This window comes from Ceratotherium simum, chromosome 5, assembly GCF_057802395.1.
Source record: "Ceratotherium simum simum isolate JZ-2026a chromosome 5, ASM5780239v1, whole genome shotgun sequence".
NCBI classification, from domain to species: domain Eukaryota; kingdom Metazoa; phylum Chordata; class Mammalia; order Perissodactyla; family Rhinocerotidae; genus Ceratotherium; species Ceratotherium simum.
The window spans coordinates 89,773,361-89,797,315 of NC_141904.1; the positions used below are offsets into that span (position 1 = coordinate 89,773,361).

At 51.9% G+C, this 23,955-nt stretch overlaps 1 protein-coding gene across 6 annotated transcripts in view; it reads right to left on the reverse strand.

Moving 5' to 3' along the window:
- IQSEC1 (IQ motif and Sec7 domain ArfGEF 1) overlaps positions 1 to 23,955 on the reverse strand; it is a 368,724-nt gene that overhangs the window by 72,273 nt on the left and 272,496 nt on the right. Inside the window, exon 1 of one of the 6 annotated variants that reach the window (XM_004442921.3) lies at positions 3,239 to 3,517. The exons of the other annotated variants lie outside the window; for them this stretch is intronic. Coding sequence (XP_004442978.2) covers positions 3,239 to 3,303 — 65 coding nt within the window. The 5' untranslated portion in view covers positions 3,304 to 3,517. Of the gene's footprint in view, positions 1 to 3,238; positions 3,518 to 23,955 lie in introns of those variants that run through there. 6 annotated transcript variants of the gene reach the window in all.

The following is a 23,955-nucleotide window of genomic DNA, read 5'->3' on the forward strand; positions in this document are numbered from 1 at the left end:
TGGGTCCATGACCATCAGAGCTGACTGTCATCTTGCCTCTGTGCTTACTGGGCAGATATTCCATGCGTCATCATAATTCAGAGGAAATGTACAAAAGAGGAAGGAAGAAAATCCAAGGGGCCACTAGCAGAGGGAACAGCAGAGTGCTGACTTGGATGATCGCAGCGTTTGACTGGAGGCCCGCGGCTGGCCAGCTGTGCAAGGGCTCTTAGCCACCCACATTCTCAGGCACCTCTGTGAAGCAGTATTCCCTTTCACGGAGGGAGAAACTGAGGCTCAGAGGGATATGGTAACTTTCGTAAACTCACAAAGCTGAGCTGCGATTTGAAACAAAGTCTGTTTGCCTCCTCAAGCCCTTCTTTCCTGATGCCCTAAGCTGCCCTGGACTCACAGATTCTCCTGGCAAACCATGATTCCATGTTCCGCAGAGTCCAGCCAGATGACACGCACACACATGCATACACACACAGATATACACTGAGCTCCAGTAGCCTGGGGAGCCCTGTCCAATCCCTTCCAGAGACATCTATTTGCCCAGTCACCACAATGCTTGACTGTGCAGCTGTCAGTCCTGTCCATGTTTTTGAACTGAAGCTGTGTAAATATTAGCACAACTAGTTCATAGTCCGACTTCCTTGAGCAAAAGCCTGACAATCCCGGCAGGGCTGGCAGGCCCTCCAGGGGCCCTCCATCAGAACATCTGGGTTCTACTCCCACCTCCCCTTATAATATTCTGGTCAAGTCACTGAATTCCCTGCCTCAAGATCCCCATCCAGAAAGAGAGAGAGAGAACCGGGCTGTTGAGACTCAAACAGCACAGCATCAAGGCACCTCAATGTGAGGTGCCACGTGCGCTGTCAGAGAGAAGCCCGTGCTCGCAGGGTGGCGTGGCTGTGCCGGGAGAGGTTGTCTTGGACCTGTTACAGACTGGGGGTCTCCGGAGGTCTCTGGAGCATGCTGGATCCTTTTTGGGTTTAGAGAGAGCGAGATGGCCAACTGAAAGGCCTGGGGCGGGGGCTGAGGGATTGGGGTAGGCAAGCTGGCCAGCCCAAGGAGCACCTGGCTAAGCCTCTGTAGGCCAGGGGCTGAGCTGATTCTCTCCTCCCCCCAGCCCCCAAGGCTTCCTTTGGAACCACATACCAGGCACTCTGGAGCAAATGTGACCCGCCGGATCTGAGGCCGAAGGGTGAACTCAGGCTCTGCCTGAGCGGGGCGTCTCAATCTCCAGGACACCTGGCCCATGCTCTGACACCGGGCGAGCAGCTGTTTATTACCAACGCTGACCAGGGAGGGACTCAAGCAGGCTCCCCTGCAGCTGGAAGATTTAGACTGGATACATGGAGGGACTTCCAATGAGAAGGGATGAAGGACAGAGAAATACGCAAAAAAGGTGGCCATGGACATCCCAACTGAAAGGGTGATACAGGAGAGATCCTAATGCAGGGACAGAGAAACCCCTCAGGCCCTCTCAGCTGAGGGTGGGGGAGCAGGTGCAGCCAGCAGAGGGCATGCCGGCTACTGTGTCCCCACCAGGACACAGGAGGGGTGGGACACAGCAGGACACCTGCTGACCCCAGGAGGACACAGACTCTGAATTTTGCTCACTGCTATGTCCCCAGTGCCTAAAGCAGGGACTGTACGCAGCAGGCACTTAATAAACCACAGAACCTGGGTGCTGACAAGACTTAGTGCACAACCTCAGTTTGCTCTCCTGCGATATGGGGGTGCTGATACCACAGGACAGGAATGCAAACACAGTACTGGGTGGGACAGCTGCGTAAGGCAGCAGCACGTGTGGGATATGAATATCGCGATCCCTATTGTCAGACTGATGCCGCCGACTGCAGACAGCTGGCCTTGCAGCTGTAGCTTGCCCAGCCTCCACCCCAGACGCAAGAAGCCACGGGTCCCTGGGAACCACAGCCACACAACCTCACACGGGGCCTCAGGCCCAGAGTCCCAGGCCCCTGCGGTGAGGAGGGGGCAGAGAGAAACATATGTGTATTCTCAGTGTAACCGCCAGACACATGCTGCAGGATTTTTGAACTCAAAGATCAAAGGGCTGCAGGTGGGCTTCCCCCCCAGGGGGCCTGACACAAGCCAAGTCAGCTTGTCAACAAATCCCCTCCATACCACAGCCCTGCTCCTCCAAGGGGCCTGCAGCCAGCTCAGGGGGCAGCTGTGCTGACAAGCGGAGTGAGGAAATCGATATTCTCAGCACATACACACACTCTTTTTCCCTCTCGCCATAAATATGGGCCCTTGGATGCTCAGACAGTCGCCCACAGGCCCAGAAGCAGAAAAGACTGGGTCTCTCCGACACACGCTCATTGCCCCCAGACTCCATCCCTGACCACAACAGGCGCACATAAACACACACCTCCAACCCCACCAGCAGCCTCCTCACAGCTGCACTCTCACATCAGCAGCCACCCAGAACTCAACCTCCCTCGGCTCCAGGCGCCCCAGTGCACTCCCAGGGGTCCTGCCGGGAGCACATGGCTGGACCACCTGCGCACAGCCCATGAACGGGCCTACGTCCTGGAACACACACACATACTCGCATACACATACTCGCCGGAGTCTCCTTGACACAGGCCTAGAGTCTCACATAAGCAGGCCTGCAGGAGGACTCCCTGGCAGCTTCTGGCCCGCCTGCAACCAGACACAAGCACAGCCACCGCTGGCCACACACCGTCTCACCAACTCCCATCCACTTGCTCTCCGGACTCCCACCAGATACCAACTCCCATCAGTTTCTCCTCCGTAAACTCAATCACACACAAGCTCCCATCTCAAGTCACTTGCCAGAGTGAACACACACTCCTGTCCTGCCATTTCTTATTCTCACACACACAAACTCAGGTCCTGTGTCTGGGTCACACACAGATACTAATACAGACACGCTCCACACTCCACCCTGTCAGCCTTCCTCCCGCCTCACACCCAGGCGCCCACCCTGACAGCCTCACGCTCTCTTGCACACCCATTCCCGCAGCCTCTCTCTGGCACACACTTACACTTACATCCCGGCAGTCTCTAACAAACCATCCCACAACAGAACACAGCACAGTGCATGTCACTGTGCAGTGGCTGGGGTGCTGCTGGCCCCGCGCCCCACCCGGGCCCCGCCCCGCCGGCCGGTCGCGGGGCAGCCCCTCGCCACTGCCCTCCGGCCGGAGCCCTCGCGCCCACCACCCCGAGCCCACGCCCGGCCTCGCGCCGCCCGGGCCCTTACCCGCTGTCAAGCTCCAGCTCCAGCAGGGACTGGGTCCGCTCCGAGTTGCAGTGCAGGCACCACATGGCGGCCGCGGCGGGAGCTGACGGGGTCGGGCGCCCGGGACCCAGGCCCAGCCGAGGGCCGCCGACTCCCGCCAGCGACGGCCGGAGCCGGGGCCGACACCCGACCACCCCTAGACCTGACTACCCGCCACGCGACCACCCTGGGTGGCCCAGCCCAGTGCCCGGCGGTTCCCGCCGCTCCTGACCCCAAGTCCGAGCCCCACGCCAGGCGAGCCCGCCCCTCCGCGCCGCCGCCCGCCTGGCGCAGCGCGAAGCCGGGCCGGAGGAATGTGCCCCGGGAGGGGGCGGGGCCGAAGCCGGGCAGCGCTCAGGGGGCGGGGCTGCGCGGAGCAACGTGGGGAAACGCAGGGGGCGGGGCTGCGTGGAGCAGCGGGAGGAGAGGCGCAGGGGGAGGGGCAGAAAGGGCAGGGCTGCGCGCAGAGGCCGGGGCTGCGCGCGGGGGGCGGGACTGTGCGGAGCCGCGGGAGGAGGGGCGCAGGGGGCGGGGCATAAAGGGCGGGGCTGAGCGCAGGGGCGGGGCGAGCAGAGCCGTGGGAGGAGGGGTGCAGGGGGAGGGACAAGAAAGGGCGGGGCTGCGCGCAGGGGCGGGGCAAGCAGAGCCTTGGGGAGCGAGCGCACAGGCGGGATTCTGTGGCTACGGCATCCCCTGTCCCAGCAAACTAGGCCTTTTTCTGGGAGGATCGCGCACTCCCTCCAACGCAGAGCCCCGCAACATCCATATCTTCCTCCCCAACGTGTAAGCACAACAAATACAGAAACTCAAACCAGCCAACTTAGCCTACTCTGCTGACAGCGCCAACCTCTGCCAATCCTGACTTTGGCCTCAGTTTATAAAAGGGGGCCTTTGCTCTCCTGAACGGTGTGGTTCTGGGGCTCTGATGCCTCTGACCCAGAGAAAGGAATGGGTCCCATCCTGAGGCTGGGGACACCCTTTGACTTTTTGGTGAAGATCTGACAGAAGCGGCTTCCTTCTCCCCAAGCCCACCCAACCCCCTGCCCTTCCCTCACCCAGAGACCACTCTCAGACCACCACGGGAGGCTTAAAGTAATACTAATTAGCATTTTTGAACTCTTTACTGATATTTGGTCCTCCAGACAACATTGTGATGTAGGTGGAGTTATTACTGGCCCCATTTTCCAGAAGAGGAAACTGAAGCTCAGCTTAACTGGGTTAACTCTAAGAGGCTTTCCCTCACTGTCTCCTCTCCCAGGCTGCTCAGCTCTCCCTACTATAAGCAATCATGGCTTATTGTTCTATATTTGCATATTTTCTTGTTTATTATCTGTCCTTGGGCTTCATGAAGGCAGCCACAGTGCCCAGCACACACATTGTGGAATGCCCAATGTGGGTGGGAAACATCAAGCAGACACAGATACAATCAAAACCCTACCTGTCCTGGGCCACCTCACCTTCAAGTCCATCTCCTGGAGGGCCAGGCAGCCCGTAGGTCTGCAGGAGTCAGGAAGCTATAGGAAGCCACTAATGCAGGGGCATTGTCTTGTGCCCTTTTGAATCTTTCATTTGGAGTGGGTGGTGCAAAGGGCCTGATGAGTGTTATTTCCAGATGGGGAAACTGGGGTCGAGTTGGGCCCAGTGAAGGAAGAAGGCTGGGCTGGCCAGCTTGCAGCAGAGGAAAGGGCAGTCCCTAGAGCCAGTTTAGTGCATCAGGCAAGAGGCTTAGCAGGAATCCAGTGCCCCTCACTGCCCTTCTCCACATTCCTCCTCTTAAGCTTCTGATGTTTTCTTTGCTACATTAAAAATAAATAAAGACACAGAATGGGAGAAAATATTTACAAATCATAGATCTCATAAGGGTCTAGTATCCATACTACATAAAAAACTCTTACAACTCAACAATAGCAAATAACCCAATTGAAAAATGGGCAAAAGACAGAAATAAAACCACACATATATGGACAGCTAATTTTCGACAAAGGAGCTAAGAACATACAACAGAAAAAGGAAAGTCTCTTCAATAAATGGTGTTGGGAAAACTGGATAGCCACATGCAAAAGAATGAAAGTGGACCATCTGCTATTGCCGTTCACAAAAATTAACTCAAAATGGATCAAAGACCTGAAGGTGAGACCTGAAACTATAAAACTCATAGAAGAAAATATAGGCAACACACTATTTGACACTGGTCATAAAGGAATCTTTTCAGATGACATGCCTACCCAGACTAGGGAAACTAAAGAAAAAATAAACAAGTGGGACTTTATCAGATTAAAGAGCTTCTACAAGACAAATGAAACCAGAATCAAGATGAACAGACAACCCACCAGCTGGGAGAGAATATTTGCAAAACATACATCTGACAAGGGGTTGATCTCCATAATATATAAAGAGCTCACACAACTGAACAACAAAAAAACAAACAACCCGATCAAAAAATGGGCAGAGGAAATGAACAGACACTTCTCCAAAGAAGATAGACAGATGGCCAATAGGCACATGAAAAGATGTTCAACATCACTAATCATCAGGGAAATGCAAGTCAAAACAACACTAAGATATCACCTCATACCTGTTAGAATGGCTATAATCACCAAGACAAAAAACAACAAATGTTGGAGAGGATGTGGAGAAACAGGAACCCTCATACACAGCTGGTAGGAATGCAAACTGGTGCAGCCTCTATGGAAAACGGTATGGAGATTCCTCAAAGAATTAAAAATAGAAATACCCTATGATCCAGCTATCCCACTACTGGGAATCTATCCAACGAACCTGAAATCAACAATCCAAAGAGGCTTATGCACCCCTATGTTCATTGCAGCATTATTCACTATAGCCAAGAAGTGGAAGCAACCTAAGTGTCCCTTGACTGGCGACTGGATCAAGAAAATGTGGTATATATATACATTGGAATACTACTCATCCATAAAAAAAGACAAAATCGTCCCATTTGCAACAACATGGATGGGCCTGGAGGGAATTATGTTAAGTGAAATAAGCCAGAAAGAGAAAGACAAACACTGTATGCTCTCACTCATATGTGGAATATAAACCAACACACGGACAGAGAAAACTGTATTGTGGTTACCAGGGGCAGTGGGGGTGGGATGTGGGCACAAGGGGTGAAGGGAGACATGTATATGGTGATTGACAAACAAAAATGTACAACCCAAAATTTCACAATGTTATAAACTATTAAAACATCAATAAATAAATAAATAAAAAGGGCAAAAGATCTGAATAAACTGTTCTCCAAAGAAGATATATGAATGGCCAATAAACACATGAAAAGATGCTCAACATCACTCATGATTAGGGGAATACAAATCAAGACCACAATGAGATATCACCTCACCCCACTGGGATGGCTAGAATCCAGAAAAAGGACAGGAGCACCAACACACAAGGGTTCTGGAAGAAGACGACTGAGCCACACTGCTCCAAGATTGCAATCATATCCTGCATCCTCTTTGGGGGTTCGGGGGGGGGGTGGGAGGGGATAGGGTTGAAATAGTCCAGTTGTTGGGATCAGGGGGGAACTGCCACCTCAGCTTGAACTGCCCTCTAGAAATAGGCTGCCATACAGAGAGCCACGAGAACGCCTGCCCAGCTGCCAGAGCACTCCAGACGCCGGCCGCGGCAGCCTCACGACCGGATTCTCCAGGAATTCCAGGCACTTCTCCAGGCCCAGGGCCTCCCTGCCTGCCAGGATGCTCTTGGCGACACTGTTCCAGCTGGGATTTAGAAGGGGGTTGAATTTCCCTGTCAGCTTGAGGAATACCAGAGGATGGAGTCCCCGGAAACCAAATGCCTCTTAATTCTCTTGTTCCGTCTTCCTGCAAAATGTGCCTCTTGCTTCTGCTCAGTTAACTGCCTTGCAGATTAATAATTTAGGGAATCGTGAGGCAGTGAGAAAAGTTCCAGCCTGGAAAGGCAGAGAAAGCCAATTTTTCTGCTGAATTGACTAGACCGGGCAGAATTCTGACATGTACCATTTGGGCAAATTGCTTAGCCTTCTGAGTCTCAGTTCCCTCAATTGTAAAGTGTGGCTCATCAGCTACCACTACCCTGGCTAATTCACCTTGCTGTTTAAATTAATTTAGCAAGCATTCATTAGTGTTTACTCTGTGCATGTCTTCTGAGACTTCAACTGGGAGACATTCTTGTGACAAGTGTCCTCCAGTGTGATAGTCTGGAGGAAGGAGCCTATAACTCTGCCCCCTGAAAGGTTCTAAACATGAAGGGACATTTGGATGGGGCCGTGAGGGATGAGTAGGAGCCCACGTGTGGGGTTGTAGGATGCAAGAAAGTCATAACAATGTGTAGTTCCACTGTATTGTCCTAGGTTTCAATCCTGAGCTGCTTGCTTCCCATTTCACATGCCACAACCCGACTTCATCCTCATCTTCCTGGCTGTTGACTGCCTCCTTTCTTCCACAGCCTCCCTGCTCTCCTTCGACCAGACATGTGGCCCCGTCCCCAAAGGCCAACCTTTGTAGTCCCTCTCCCAGAGCGGCCAGGATGAAGGCCAGCCCCTCCACATGGTGGGCCCTAAGGCCTGTGTGGCCTGGCTCAGGTCCACCCCTCAGCCCTCATCTCTCATCCTGCCCCCTCCATGCATGCCACACCTCAAGCAATACTAATCTTTTAGTCTCCGACACTCCCCACTGTGCATGGCTCATGGGTAGGACCTTGCATTTCAGCTTCGACGTTACTTCTCCCAGAATGCCACCCCTGACAGGCCCCTCATCCAAGTTAGAAACTCCTCTTATACACTCTCAGGTGACCCTGCACCTGCTCTCTCATCACACCACTGAGCTGAACTGTCACTGCCAGGTGAGTCGTGCCTACATCCTTCTCTGCAGCATCCCCCATGCCTATCAGGGGGCCTGGGACACAAAGGTGCCCAGCAGCTGAATAAATCAAAGGTTGGCAAACTAAGGCCTGAGAGCCAAATCTGGTCCACTGCCAGTTTTTTTTGTTTGTTTGTTTGTTTTATCTTGTGTGTGTGTGTGAGGAAGATCAGCCCTGAGCGACCATCCACGCCAATCCTCCTCTTTTTGCTGAGGAAGCCTGGCCCTGAGCTAACGTCTGTGCTGATCTTCCTCCACTTTATGTGGGACGCCGCCTCAGCGTGCCCTGACACGCGGTGCTTTGGTGCGCGCCCAGATGGAACCCCGGCTGCCAGCAGCGGAGCGCACGCACTTAACCGCTAGGCCCCGGGGCGGCCCCGCCAGTGTTTTTTTTTTTTAAATAAAGTTTTATTGGAACAGAGTCACACTCATTCACTTGTATTGTCTCTGGATAATTTTCTACTACCACGAAGTTGAATAGCAACAGAGGCATATGGCCTGTGGCCTAAGACACCTACATCTAGCCCTCCACAGAAACGGTGTGTCAGCCCTGAAACAAATGGAGCTCCCCTGACGGGGCTTCAAGTCAGCTCCAGCTGCTCCGGCGAATGCCCTGCCGGCTCAGGCCGACCCCCAGTGCCCCGGCTCAGGCCCCGGGGACACGACCTGGAAGAGCAGAGTCCACACGTCATGAGGGACGATGGTGATGGAAACAGTAAGGCCGGGCTAGGCGACCTCCAGGCGAACCAGCCACAAGATGAGCTAATTCACTGCTAGGGACAAAGCCCACAGAGCCACCTGCCACGTGCACAAAGACTTAGGGCCAAGGGTAACAGCTGTTTCTAACAGCAGACCACGAGGCGCAACCCGCAGTGCCCCTCCAGGGGGCCTGGGGAAGTGGACTGTGGTGCGCACCATCAATGGAGGCCTGTGTGAAAAAGATGGCAGCAGCATCATGCACACCTACAGGAAAAGATCTGAGACACCACATGCAGGTAAAAAGCCCAGAAAAATGGAAACATATTTACAAGAAAATATATAGGACACTAGCGCGCTTATAGAGGATAATATAATTGTAGACTATTTCTTAAAGGAGACCCAAGAAACAGGTACCAGCGATTGCCTCTAGGAAGGGAAACTGGGGGTTCCAGAGATTTCTGGAGACAGCCCTCTGCCCTCTAAGCTTGATGTCTCATTGAGACAGGGGTGGGAAGGAGAAGGAGGGCTTTTCACTCTATGCCCTTTTATAGTTTTCGAAATTTTAAACAAGTGTTTATTACCTTAAAAAAAAAGGCCAGTAAAATAAAGAAATCAATGAAAGACATGGTAATCCAAGGGACTGGAGGTCTTCTAGCATATTCTAGCATTTTCTAGGAGACTCTGAAGCCCGTCAGGGCCAGTCCACAAAGACCCCAAATTCCATACTATACTTAAGCCGCCTCTCAGGCCACTCCCAGGTCCTCACTTTTGAGCAGGTTGTGTCTTACTGACAGCCATGAAAAGCAATTAGAGTTGCACTGCAGCCTATCCCAGCTTCCCTCTCAGTGTCTGTTGGTCATTAATATGTCACTCTTCATGACTGAAACAAACATCCCTACATCACAGCCAGAAGGCTAGGTCTAGGAGGAGGCTCTGCGATCACCCCTCCAACCCAACTCCTCATTTCACAGACAGGGAAACTGAGAGAGGTGAACAGATGTGCCCCAGGTCCTGTGCCAGGCACTAGAGACGATGACACTGGCCCAGGCGTCCTGCCTCCCAGGCTACAGTACCCCACTGCCCGGACGGCCCAGCAGGGACTCGGACAGTACAGCACACAGCCTGGGCACGGGTGAGCTGTAGGTTCCATGCACAGCAGAACTGACTCGTATGTGTGTTGGATGCTGTGAAAAACCAGAGACAGCTTCACAGAACATAGAATTCTGTAGACTGACATCTCAGGGAAGCCAGGCAGTCCCTTGGAAGAGAAATTACCCAGGTAAATAAAGCTGTTCTTATTAAGTGCCAAGTTACTTTTTCAATTTCAATCATTTTTAACAGAAACCACTTGCAAGTCATGGACTTCCCTAATCTTACTAAACAAAGTAAACACAATGACCTTGGGAGAGCTGACTTTGGGAGGCTAGGGGTCGCCCTGACGTGGCTGTTTGCCCCGAACTAGAGAGCAGGCCCCGACTTTCCTCTGGCCATTTACCTGCTCGGGCACTACCTTGCTTGTCATTCAGCCCCTGACTCTTTCCACCTCATTCCCAGCTACCATCCTTATAACAGAGTTACTCCCAGGATGCACTGGGCACTTTTCTGTCCCAGTGCCTTTGTTTATGCTGTTCCTGCTTCCTGGGTTGCCCTCTTCATCTGCTTGGCAACCTCCTACTCAATCTTCAAGGCCCAGTCCAAATGTCGCCTTCTCTTTGACCCCTCACCTAGTGCCCCTACCACCCAGGCAGAGTGCGAACCCCTCACCCAGACAGCAGGCACCTTGAGGACAGGGAGAGTGGCTCTCTACCCACTCTCCCAGTGGGGGGTCTTGGACACTGCCACGGCTCCACGTAACCGGCACAGTTCCAGACACCTGTCAGTTCCAGGGGAATTGAGTCCCAACCACAAAAGACTCAAGAGACTTGGACTGGCCAAGACCTGGACCATGACAGTGAGATTCAAGTGGCCTTAATGTTAGCATATCCTAGACCTTCAGAGCTGGAAAGAGTCACCACGATCCAGTGCTGCCTGCCCATTGTTTAGATGAGGGACCTGAGGCCTGGGCTGGGGGGGGTACTTCCCCGAGTCCTGCTGGGGCACAGCCAAGAACTGGTCACCTGACTTCCTTCCCACAGCTCCTTTCCCACTGCTCTAACAAAGCCAGCCACGGAGTCAGGGAACCATCGTGGTTCGAGGTGTAAGGAGGCTGCCTTCCTGTGGTCTTTAAATAAATGATAAAAATTAGATGCAGTTGTTATCATGCCAACAGCTGACAAATGGATTAATACAGGCTGTGAGGGCCCAGGAGAGATCCTGAGGGAGGGGTTACAATAACACAGCCAGAGTTACGACACAGGGTCAGACCCAAGGAGAAATGAAACCCCACAGCGGTACAGGGTGGCTCTGTGCGAGCTCTGAAAAACCTAGCACGTGACAAGTGCTCAGTGACTGATGAAGTGAAAAAAATGGCCAGGAATGATGACTTCCTCCAAGAAGCCCTCCTAGCCTGGATCCCCAGAGCGCTCTACATTTCCACTCCAACCTCTGCCACACAGGAGGTGTTGGTTTGTTGTAAAAGTGAAGGGAGATGGTGGTGGTGCCAACAGGTCAGAATGGCTCACCGCACCCCTCCCCAGTCTGGCTGCTCCTGTGGGCACACCCCATCCCTCCTGGTCCCTCCACTGAGCCCAGCCAGCTGAGTGGGACTGCCTGTCCTGGAGTCCACGGGGCAGGGCCCAGGGAGAACAGGCCTGTGGCTTCTGAAGTGCGGCTACTTGAGTTATGAATCTATTCAAGTGGATGGGAAATGGCCATTTGCCGGTCTTCTTGCAGGATTCAAGGGGCTTTGACAACATCAGGAAGAAATTCAGAAACAAAAGGCTGAGCTGGTGCCTTCACCAATGACGGGCTCTTCCCTGACACCTCATCACACTGTCCATCACACTTCCCATCAGAGTGCCCTGTCAGCCCCAGGATACAACCAAAAGTGCCCCCCACTTCAGCCCCTCATCCTCAACCCTCCTTTCCTTGGCTGGTGGCACAAGGAAGCCACCACCAGACCTGCAGGGAGGGAGGGGTATGACCCACAATGCTTATGCTGAGTGGGTTCAGCTCTCCCTCAGGGACAGCTCCAGGAAAACGGCTCCAGGCTGTTCCAGGCCTGCCCCCTGTCTCCGAGGGGGCCCCCTCCTGAGACAGAGGCCAAGCCGCCCCCAGTTCTCCGCCCCAGACAGAAGACGCAGGCCTGTGGCCGGCAGGCCAGGACGTAGGTCCCAGTCCCCTTCAGCAAAAGTTCCACCCACCGCTGCCCACAATCAGCTTGCCCCCAGGACCCAGTTCACAAATCCCCGTTCCCTTCGCTCCGCTCCCTTCCAAGGCAGTGCCCACTCTCCTCTGGAGTGGAGTGCAGCTGTGAGAAGCAGGAGGGCACAGGCAGCCAGCTGGAAGGACTTGAGGCCTCTGCCGGCCCTGCTGAGCAGTCCCAGAGGGTCAGCTGGGGTCAGACCGGGGAGGCAGTCCTTGCCTTCTCCCCTCTCCTCCCCAGCTGCTTGCGCCCCTCCATTCCTCCCTCAACAGTCCCCTTGGTACAAGCCCCCTGGGAGCTTGGGACCAGGGATGGATTAGATTCTATGGTTCCAGCCCCACCCTCCAGGCTACAGTCTGGGAGGGAGGCAGACCCTACACGTGAAGAGCTCTGAGACCGCGCACATGTGTTCCCACAGACAGGCAGCCCACTCGCCGTCACTCATTTGAGGGCCCTTCCTGGGCTGCCAGGTAAAGCACACCCCTATCCTCTCTATCTCCTCTAATTTCCTTTAAAGCCCATCTCACAGGCTATATTTATCTCGCTTAATTCCTCGCTTACGTGTTCACCGTCCGTCTCCTCCGTGACGATGAAGCTCTATGCAGGAGGGGACTTCGTTCACCACTGTATCCCCAGCATCCCTATGGTGCCTGGGCCACAGTAGGAGCTCAGTAAATGTCTGATAAGTGAATGAATCCTGTTGAACCAGATTCATTCTGGTTCAGGGACAACCTCAGGGATGGGGCAAGATATGTGAGCCAGGAGAGCACGGCAAGCCCCTCCCCTCCCCATTCTCACCTGTCTCATTCAATCTGAGCTAGAGCCCCCCTCTACACCATAGATTCTGGAAGAGCCAGGGGAAACTGTTTTTCAAAAACACCGATTCTCATTTCCAGTCTGCCCAGCACATAAAGGAACCTGCCAGCTAAAGATTTTATTAAAAAGAGGCATCCTTTTGGCAAAGCGAATGACCAACCTTGACCTATTTTGGCATCTCTCCTAGAAGCTTTGCTTACAAGCTGTGGCCCAACTGTATTAAAGGGAGTGGGGGAATTGAGAGAACCTATTAAAAAAAAACGTAGAGGGGCTGGTCCCGTGGCGTAGCGCTTAAGAGCGCACGCTCTGCTGCTGGCAGCGCGGGTCCGGATCCCGGGCGCGCACCGATGCACCGCTTGTCAGGCCATGTTGTGACGGCGTCCCATATAAAGTGGAGGGAGATGGGCACAGGTGTGAGCCCAGGGCCAGTCTTCCTCAGCAAAAAGAGGAGGATTGGCAGATGTTAGCTCAGGGCTGATCTTCCTCACAAAAAAGAAAAAAGCTGCAGCTGAGCTGCCTTGTTTCCAGTGTTTCCACGGTGTTCTCTCCCCTTAGGGCATGACCACTCCCCTCTGTCATAGCTCCTGCTGGCCAGAGCCACAAAGAACCTACCCAGCTGGAACGTTTATATGCCCGCTAAAACAAAACAGAAAGCTGCAGGGACTCGCTCTGCTACAGAACATCCCATCCGGCAGCACACGTTCAGTGGCCATGGCAAGGCAGGGTCCACACTGCAGGGGGCTGTGAGGGAAGGAAGCTTGCTTACTCTTAAGTAATGCGTTCACACTGAGGAACAGCCACCAAAGGGGTGCCAAGTCCAGGCCCCAGTGGCGCTGGACTTAATGAATAGATGCGTTCACTTGTAACAAGCGCTGGGGACGCCTGTTCTGCAAACGGATGCCACCAAGCGCTCCTAAAACAACAGCTTCTCTAAAGTGGGTTAACCATCCTCCTCTGCAATCTTCTTTACGTTATTGATTTACACAACATCTTTTTTTGTCCCAGTGGCAGGAAGACTTCAACCAGCTTGACCTCACTCCACTGATTCGGAATTAACGGAGGTGGGATATGTGTGACACCTGATTCTTTATTTGAACAGATCCATAACTGAGAACGTGTGCGTTCCTGAATGTGTTTGACAACCGTCCCCAGCATTTATTACCACCTACTACACGTCAGGCACTGACTCGGCCTCTCAGAGGATGCAGAGACAAATCAGATGTGGGCCCTCCCCTCGGGAAGCTCGGTGGGTACAGGGACTGGAGGCAACTCACAATCATTGGTGCCAGCCCTGTTCCCCCACAAGTTCACATTATCCTGACAGCAACCCTATAAGGTGAGTGTTCATCCCAGTTTATCAGAGGCCCTGAAGCCCAGAGAGGGTAAATAATTGCCCAGACACACAATCCCTAAATGATGGTGCTGGAATTAGAACCTAGGTAGGCTGACACTCAGCCTTCATTCTTTTCACTCCTCCAGTGGTTCTCAAAGTGTGGTCCCAGGAACAGCAGCAGCCATAGTCCCAGCTGGGAATCATTAGGAATGCAAATTCTCACCCCCCAGGTGATTCTGATGCCTGCTGTAGTTTGAGAACCTCTCTGCTAGGCCAGGGCACTAAAGTGGGTGATCAATGCAATCATGGGTGCAAGCTGGCATAGAGGCAGGAAGCACTGCGAACGGGGGGGCGGGGGGGGGTGGCCATCAGGGAAGGCTTCCTGGAGGAGGCGACACCTCTCCTGGGATTTGTGGCACAAATGGCAATTCACTGAGTGGCCCAGGAGGAGAAGGGCACTCCAGATACAGGGAACAGCTTGGTGAGCATGGGGAAAAAAACATCGTTGTGTGTGTACGTGGAGAATGAAGGGTAGGTATGGCTGAGCTGGGAGGAACAAGGCCAGGGATGCAGGAAGGGCTTTATCCTATGGGGGGCGTGCAGGGGGTGGAGGCTGGCAGAAGTGGCCTGGGTTTATCCCCAGGTTAGTTTTCCAATAGCCACATAGCACCTGTATACCAATTAGTTAACACTGTTCTTTCTATCAGGGAAACTTTCCAACTGCTCCATCAATGACAAACCAGTCTCACTGAGCATAAATTGAATTTTTCCATAAAAATAAATCACCAAAACCAAAACACTGTTATAAAATCCTGCTTGGATCTTGTTATCAGGAGAGGGCTTCTGCCTGAGGCCTGCTCTGTCTTGGTTTAAAGCAGAGATCAGCAAGTATAGAGAATCCGCGTTACAGAATGCAGCCGCAAGACAGAAGGGTGCTCTTCGTATCTTGATAGGGATTGAGATACAAGATATATTGCTAAGGGAAAAAAGGTGAAAAATGCTGTATTTCAGTCAAAACGGAAGGGGGGAAGAGTACACACACACACACACACACACACACACACAGACATACACATGCTGATATACACATAAAATATTTCTGGGCAGTGGTCACCTCTGGGAGGACCTGGGACAGGGCTAGGGGGGGCTCATTGTTCATTGTGCACCTTTTATATATTTAACTGTTGAGCCGTGTGACTATATTAATTCCTATAAAATAATGAAATATAATTAAGCCTTTTTTTCTAATATATCTACTCTTTCTTATGGACTTTTTGTTTTGTTTTTTCTTTTTTTTCTTTATTGTGAAATTTTTGTTGTATTGTTGTTTGTCAGTCACCATATAAATACATCCCTTCACCTCTTGTGCCCACCCCCCACCCCCCTTGCCCCTGGTAACCACCAAACTGTTCTCTCTGTCCGTGCGTTGATTTATCTTCCACTTATGAATGAAACCACGTGGTGTTTGTCTTTCTCTTTCTGGCTTATTTTTCTTAACATAATACCCTTCAGGTCCATCCATGTTGTTGCAAATGAGACGATTTTGTCTTTTTTTATGGCTGAGTAGTATTCCCTTGTGTGTGTGTGTGTATATATATATATCACATCTTCTTTATCCACTCATCAGTCGAGGGACACTTGTGTTGCTTCCATGTCTTGGCTATAGTGAATGATGCTGCGATGAACATAGGGGTGCATGAGCCTCTTTGGATTGCTGATTTCAGGTTCATTGGGTAGATGCCCAGTAGTGGGATAGCTGGATTATAGGGCATCTCTATTTTTAATTTTTTGAGGAATCTCCATACTGTTTTCCATAGAGGCTGCACCAGTTTGCATTCCCACCAGCAGTGAATGAAAGTTCCCATTTCTCCACAACCTTTCCAACATTTGTTATTTTTTTTCTTGGTGATTATAGCCATTCTGACAGGTGTAAGGTGATATCTTAGTGTGGTTTTGATTTGCATTTCCCTGATGATTAGTGATGCTGAACATCTTTTCATATGCCTATTGGCCATCTGTATATCTTTCTTAGAAAAATGTCTGTTCATTTCCTCTGCCCATTTTTTGATCGGGTTTTTTTTTGTTGTTAGTTGTGTGAGTTCTTTATATATTATGGAGATTAATCTCCTGTCAGATATATGGTTTGCAAATATTTTTTCCCAGCTGGTGGGTTGTCTATTCATTTTGATCCTGGTTTCATTTGCCTTGTACAAGCTCTTTAGTCTGATGAAGTCCCACTTGTTTGTTTATTTTTTCTTTTGTTTCCCTTGTCCGAGTAGACATGGAGTTCGAGAAGACCCCTTTATGACCCAAGTCAGAGTGTTCTGCCTATATTTTCTTCTAGGAGTTTTATAGTTTCCGGTCTCACTTTCAGGTCTTTGATCCATTTTGAGTTAATTTTTGTGTGTGGCGAAAGAAGGTGGTCTACTTTCATTCTCTTGTATGTGGCTGTCCAGTTTTCCCAGCACCATTTATTGAAGAGACTTTCTTTTCTCCACTGTATGTCCTTAGCTCCTTTGTTGAAGATTAGCTGCCCGTAGATGTGTGGTTTTATTTCTGGACTTTCACTTCTGTTCCATTGATCTGTGTGTCTGTTTTTGTACCAGGACCATGCTGTTTTAATTATTACAACTTCGTAATATATTTTGAAGTCAGGGATTGTGATGCCTCCAGCTTTGTTCTTTTTTCTCAGGATTGCTTTAGCTATTCGGGGTCTTTTGTTGCCCCATATGAATGTTAGTATTCTTTGTTCTATTTCCATGAAGAATGTCCTTGGGATTCTGATTGGGATTCCATTGAATCTGTAGATTGCTTTAGGTAGTATGGACATTTTAACTATATTTATTCTTCCAATCCATGTGCACAGAATATTTTTCCATTTCTTTATGTCATCATTGATTTCACTCAATAACGTCTTATAGTTTTCATTGTATAGGTCTTTCACCTCTTTAAATTTATTCCTAGATATTATATTCTTTTTGTTGCAGTTGTGAATGGGATTGTCTTCTTGAGTACTCTTTCTGTCAGTTCATTGTTGGCATGTAGAAATGCAACTGATTTCTGTTTTTTGTGTGTGTGTGTGTGTGAGGAAGACCAGCCCTCAGCTAACATCCATGCTAATCCTCCTCTTTTTGCTGAGGAAGGCTGGCTCTGAGCTAACATCTATTGCCAATCCTCCTCCTTTTTTTCCCCCCAAAGCCCCAGTAGATAGTTGTACCTCATAGTTGCACATCCTTCTAGTTGCTATATGTGGGACACGGCCTCAGCATGGCTGGAGAAGCGGTGCGTCGGTGCGCGCCCAGGATCCAAACCTGGGCCGCCAGTAGCGGAGCGCGCACACTTAACCGCTAAGCCACGGGGCCAGCTCCACAACTGATTTCTGTAAGTTGATTTTGTACCCTGCAACTTTGTTGTAGGTCTTGATTATTTCTAATAGTTTTCCAATGGATTCTTTAGGGTTTCCTATATATAAGATCATGTCATCTGCAAGCAGCGAGTTTCACTTCTTCATTGCCTATTTGTATTCCTTTTATTCCTCTTTCTTGCCTAATTGCTCTGGTCAGAACCTCCAGTACTGTGTTGAATAAGAATGACGAGAGTGGGCACCCTTGTCTTGTTCCTGTTTTCAGAGGGACGGCTTTCAGTTTTTCCCCGTTGAGTATGATGTTGGCTGTGCGTTTGTCATATATAGCCTTTATTATGTTGAGGAACTTTCCTTCTATACCCATTTTTTTGAGAGTTTTTTATCATAAATGGATGGTGGATCTTGTCAAATGACTTCTCTGCATCTATTGAGATGATCATGTGGTTTTTATTCCTCATTTTGTTAATCTGGTGTATCACGTTGATTGATTTGTGGATGCTGAACCATCCCTGTGTCCCTGGTATAAATCCCACTTGATCATGGTGTATGATCTTTTTAATGTATTGCTGTATTCGGTTTGCCAATATTTTGTTGAGGATTTTTGCATCTATGTTCATCAGGGATATTGGTCTGTAGTTTTCCTTCTTAGTATTGTCCTTGTCTGACTTTGGTATCAGGGTGATGTTGGCCTCGTAGAATGTGTTGGGAAGTGTTCCATCTTCCTCTATTTTTTGAAATAATTTGAGAAGGATAGGTATTAAATCTTCTTTGAATGTTTGGTAAAATTCTCCAGAGAAGCCATCTGGTCCTGGACTTTTATTTTTGGGGAGGTTTTTGATTACTGTTTCAATCTCTTTACTCATGATTGATCTATTCAGGTTCTCTATTTCTTCTTGATTCAGTTTTGGGAGGTTGTATGAGTCTAAGAATTTATCCATTTCTTCTAGATTGTCCAATTTGTTCGCGTATAGTTTTTCATAATATTCTCTTACAATCTTTTGTATTTCTGTGGTATCCGTTGTAATTTCTCCTTTTTTGTTTCTAATTTTATTTATTTGAGGCTTCTCTCTTTTTTTCTTGGTGAGTCTGGCTATAATTAAGCATTTTTTGAGTGATAAAGAGGCGTTAAAAGCCATGTTAGCGCTGACCGCTGACCGACACTCTGGTCTTAATGTAATCTGAAGGGCTGAGAGCGCATGGGGAGGGGAATGACTTTCTCTGGGGTCCATGTGATATGTTCCATGCCACCAAATGCTGACTCTATGGCTCACCTGGAATCGTTTCACGCCCACCCGTGGCCTGAGTCTCACACTTCCAGAAACCCTGCTTGGTGGGTAACAGGGATCTGAGAAAACACTTTTTACAGCAAGAAATAACACCCTCAAGCATGTAACGACTTCCCTGCCGCCGACAGCTGGGGAGGGCTGCCTGGTGCCAGGGGGACACAGGGGGGTCAAGGCCCTCTTCCCCTCCTCTGTGCCTCCTGCACTCTGAAGAGAGAAGGACAGGCCCCCAGGGAGCACCTCCTGCCCTCGAGGCAGGCGTCTGCAGCTTGACGTGCAGTGTGTCACAGCGTCAGTGACCAAGTCCTGCTATTTAGCCCATAAGGAGACGGAGACGCAGAGAGGTTAAACGGTGCAACTTGAGGCCACTCAGCTGGTCGTGGCAGAGCCGGGATGCCAACCTGTGGGCCTGTGTGTGAAAAGCCTAGGGGCCCCTGAGCCAAGTGGGCCTTGGGCTGGTAAGAGAAGCTGACCCGGTGAAATAAGGTCAACCTCAAGACCCAGACAGGACCCCTCCAGGCTCCCAGAGTGGATCCACAGTGAGCATCCCTTCTGCAACACAATCCACAGACAGTTTTGGTCTCTCTCACAATTTCCATAGTGACTGTAAGTTATATGTTAATAGAAAAGACATCAAGGTTTGGGAACCCCTGGAGCGTTAGAATGCAATTTGTAATTATAAGCACACAACCATTTGTTCAACAAGTCAGCTACATCTGCAGTAATTATTACCCTGGTTAAGGGTAATCCACGTTTACTACCCCGCTGGGCGCAGGGATGGAAAGCCAGGAATGGGGGTGCTGGGCTGGGCCTCGTTGTTCTCCTCACAGCCATTTCCTCTTCCAGGATCCTCCCGTTCCTCCTGCACTGGGCCTCCCCCGGGCCTTGGCCCTGCCTCCAGGCACGAGTAGGGACAAGTGGGCCCTTCTTCCTGGGAGGCATTCCTAGTGGATCCTGCCTCCTGTCCTCAGGAGGGGCTGGGGGCCAGGCCTGCTTCCTATCTTTCCTGGACAGTCTGAGGACAATACTACCTTCCAGTAAATTCCCTCTTGCTTGAGTCAGCCAGCTTGCTGGATGCTGCTTGCAGTCGAGGCTCTAGCTTCTGCTATTTGGTGTCCCTTGGTGACCAGCTGTAGGTCTGTGGCAGGGACGGTTAGTTGCATTAGCTATTAGCTAGTGGCTGCCGTTTCCCGAGTACTGATTCTGTGCCGGGTGCTCCGCGGGGACACAGGGCGTCTGCAACCCTCCCAACCACAGGGAGGGCACTGTCCACATCTCACAGAGGGACGGGGCTCAGAAGGACCAAACCACTTCCCCAAGGTGCAAGATGGCGCAGCAGAATGTGGGGAGCTAGGATTTGACACCAACTGATGGCCCGAGCCTTGGCCTTCCCACTCTGGGACGCAGCCTCTGCTCGGAAAGGCACTCCTCTTGTGCTGTAGCTCCCCTGCCAGATGCGGGGCCACGGTGGAGCAGGGGACGGGACTGCCAGGCTCTGAGGGCCTCCTGGGTGCCTGGCCAGCTAGGCCGACCTTGGTTGGGCACTCACTGCGTGTTTTACACAGGTAACCGCTGACACCCCACCCACCCCGTGAGGCCGGGCCTCCTTATCTGCATCTCACTGACCGAGGCTGCAGTGTGGAGATCTGGACCCAAGCTCTCCAGCTCCAGCCCCCAAGCCCTTATCCTTTGCAAAGGGTGGCTGCGCCCTGCTGTCTCCAGGTCAAGCTTGATGGCACATTTAGATCAGCTTAAACAAGGACAGCTCAGGGCACAGCGGGTGGAACGGTGTCGGAAGGGATGAAAGGCGGGGTGGTGGCAACTGCTGGCCAGAAGCACCAGCCCAGCAGCCTGGGCGCCTAGGCGTGGGTGAGGAGTAGTCGGAAGCAGGGCCCGGCCGGGCCAAACGAGAGCGGTCCCAACCCACCCCCTCACTGGGCTGGGCCCTGCTGGTCCAGCCCACCTGCCACCGTTGGGGGGCTGGCGCCACCTGTCGCCCTGCTGGAGAACTGCAGTCTGGCCTTCCCAGCCCCAAGACAGAGCAGGCAGATGAGCCCAGAGCCAGCCTCTGGGCCCCACCCTAAACTTCCTCACCCAAACCTCCTCCATCCTGCCTGCACAACCTAAGACACTCTCATCCCTGACCCTCCCTGTCCTACAGAGGAAGGGCAGCAGTCAGGAAGCAGAGCCAGGACTCAAACCCACTTTCACTGACATTTCAACTTAACAACGCATCCCTGCCCTGCTTCAAGCCCTGCTCCTCACTGCTTAAGAAACAAGCACGAGACTTCTTGCTACGCCCACAAGCCCCTGTGGATTTGGCGGCTCCCTGTCTCTGCCCTCCCCACTCTGCTCCAGCCACATACCCAGCAAGTTGACTCCTGCCCCTGGGCCTCTACACATGTTGTTCCCACTGCCTGGTACACACATCTCTCTCTTTTCACGACTTAACCCCGACTCCATGCCTTAACTTCATGCCTCAGCTCCTTCTAGGAAGCTTTGCCTGACCCAGCATTTCCCTCCCCTTCACTGGACAGCTCCGTGAGGATAAAGATCATGTCTGCCGGACTCATCATTTATTTCCAGCCCCAGCGCAGGGCCTGGCACATACTAGGTGCTCAAGAAATATTTGTGGATGAAACGAGTTATGTTTAGTTCATGTGAGTCCCTGTCCCAAGATCAACATGCCTTCATAAATAAAGTGTTCACTTCTCAAGGGCCAGGCACAGAGGTAAGGGTCCTTCATGCTTGAGCTCTGGGGGGATATTCACAGATGATAAAGTAGCGAGTCTGTGCAGAGATGTCCTGAACAGGAGTAGACAGCCAGGAAAAGCCAGAGCTGAGATATGCACCCTGTCTACTTGGAGTCAAGCCGTTCTGTGGCCCCCCTATGGCCAGGCACATGGCCCAGTGCCCTCTGAGGATTCCCCGGTCTGGGTCTACTCAAGCTGCTCACAGACAGAGGAGTGTTCGGAGTTCCCTTTCCCCTGGGGTTACCAGCAGAGTCCTGGAGGGGGATTCTAGAAAACTGAGCACAGGAAGAGCACATAAGTGAAGAGAAGACCCTATGCCCAGGCACCTCTCCTTTGCTAGTGAGCATGCTCAAGGCTGGTTCCATCACTGGCATGCAGGGCCCCTGTGTGTGAATCTGTAAAAGGCGCCCTCTTCTGGTAGACTCAGCCTCTCAGGCCTGCGGCTTGGCAAGAGTGCATTCTTCCTTTGCTGACTGCTCTTGTGCAGTGCACAACCTGAACATCTGTACACTGAAAGTGCCTGGAGTTCTGCCCCACGGGGTGACTGTGACCTTTGGTCCCTGTCACCCTCCTGACACCAACAGTGGATCTTGCTCTTCCTTCAAGGGGGCAGAGAGCCCTTCTGGTGAGGCCTTGTAGTCATGTATGCAGGACATGTGGCCACATGTAGCCACCTGCCACCTTCCTTTCTCAGACCCAGGGAGAGATAAAGCCTCTCCTCCTAGCCCTCTGGAAGATTTAAGTGGCAGAGATAAGATGCCTGCAGGTCCAGGAGTCACAAGGCCCACGGAGAAAATGTCAGTGGGACTTAGCGCTGACTTCAGCGGCCTCACGGAGCACCGTCAAAGCTTAGCAGGAAGGCAGTGGAAGCCCAGCCCACATCACCGGCTTTAGACCAAGTGGGAGGGGTGAGCGTGGCTTGCCTGTGTCCTCAAGGGGACAGACCCTCAGTCCTCTCACTGAGGCCGCCTCACTCCCTGGCGTCTGCACTGAGTCAGGAGCCCAGAGGAGGCCAGGACTGGCTCAAGGTCACCCAGTGGCCAGCTGGCAGCCAGGCTGGGCCTGAGCCAGGTCCCCAGGCTCCGCCCTCGCTCCAGACCCAGAGCTGCTGGAGCGGGGGGAGGGGAGCTGGTCTCCAACTTGGGCCTTCAGGCGGCACAGAGGGACTGTTCTTTGCTGCTCAACAACCCCGTCTGCCCTGTGCCAGGCTGCCGCCTCCCTCAAGTCTGCTGATGAGCAAAATCTGGTGCCAGCGTCCACAGACGTGCGCCTTCTGGAGGAGGCAGCGGCTCAGGCGCTCTGTCCAAGTGGGTGGATTTAAAGGCCCAGGGGAAGTCACAGATGCGGCAGAGCAAGCTGTAGGGCATTTTCTTTAAAATGAGGCGGAAGGAATAAATAAATAATATATATCTCTCTCCTGAATACTTCTGACCAGATATCTAAAAAACGCTTCTCATGTTTGCTCTGGGGAGGGGGCAGGGGGCATATTAGTTTTCACTGTACGCTCTTATAATGTTGAACATTTTACTATGTGCCTGTATTTCCTGAGCGAATATTAAACTCATAGGAATAAACACATGAACAAAAGACCCAGGAAGAGAGGAAACGGATCGGAGCTCAGAATTTCAGAGCATCAGAGAAGCTCAGGTACTGACTTTTCCTATAAGAACAAACCCAAGATTTCCCGAGGGCCTGCTGGGAGCTGGGCTGTGGTCTGAAGCCCTCTCGTGCACAGTCGCGTTTCAGCCTCAGCCTCGGAGCGACCTGAAGAGGTGGCCCTACTATTGTCACCCCCCACCGCACAAATGAGGAGACCTAGGCTGGGCTGGGCCCAGAGGCACCGGCTCTTGCTCTGGGCCCCGACTTCCCCCAGGGACCTGGAACCCTCCGAGCGCCCCTGGGAGCAGCAGCCCTGCTCCAGAGGGAATGTGCCTCGTCAGGCGCCCGCAGGGAGTCTACTGGGCTGGAGGGGTGGGGGGAGCAGAGCCTGCAACGTCTGGGGTCACGTAGGCAGGCTGCTGAGATGCTGGGGGCCCATCCTCCCAGCCCAGGCCCCAGCTGGACCATAGCCCCTCCCTGAACCTGTTTCCTCATCTATTAAGTGGGTGAATCTTCCCTTCCTTGCACGGCAGGAGTCAAGATTACCCAAGGGGACGTGCCTGGCACACAGAAGGTGCTCAGTACACACTCACTCCCCCCTTCCCTGCCCTGACGACTCCAGGAGCAGGAGGGCTGCGTCCTGCCAGGCCAGGTACTGGCCACCGCCTGGGGAAAGGCACCAGGGTCTG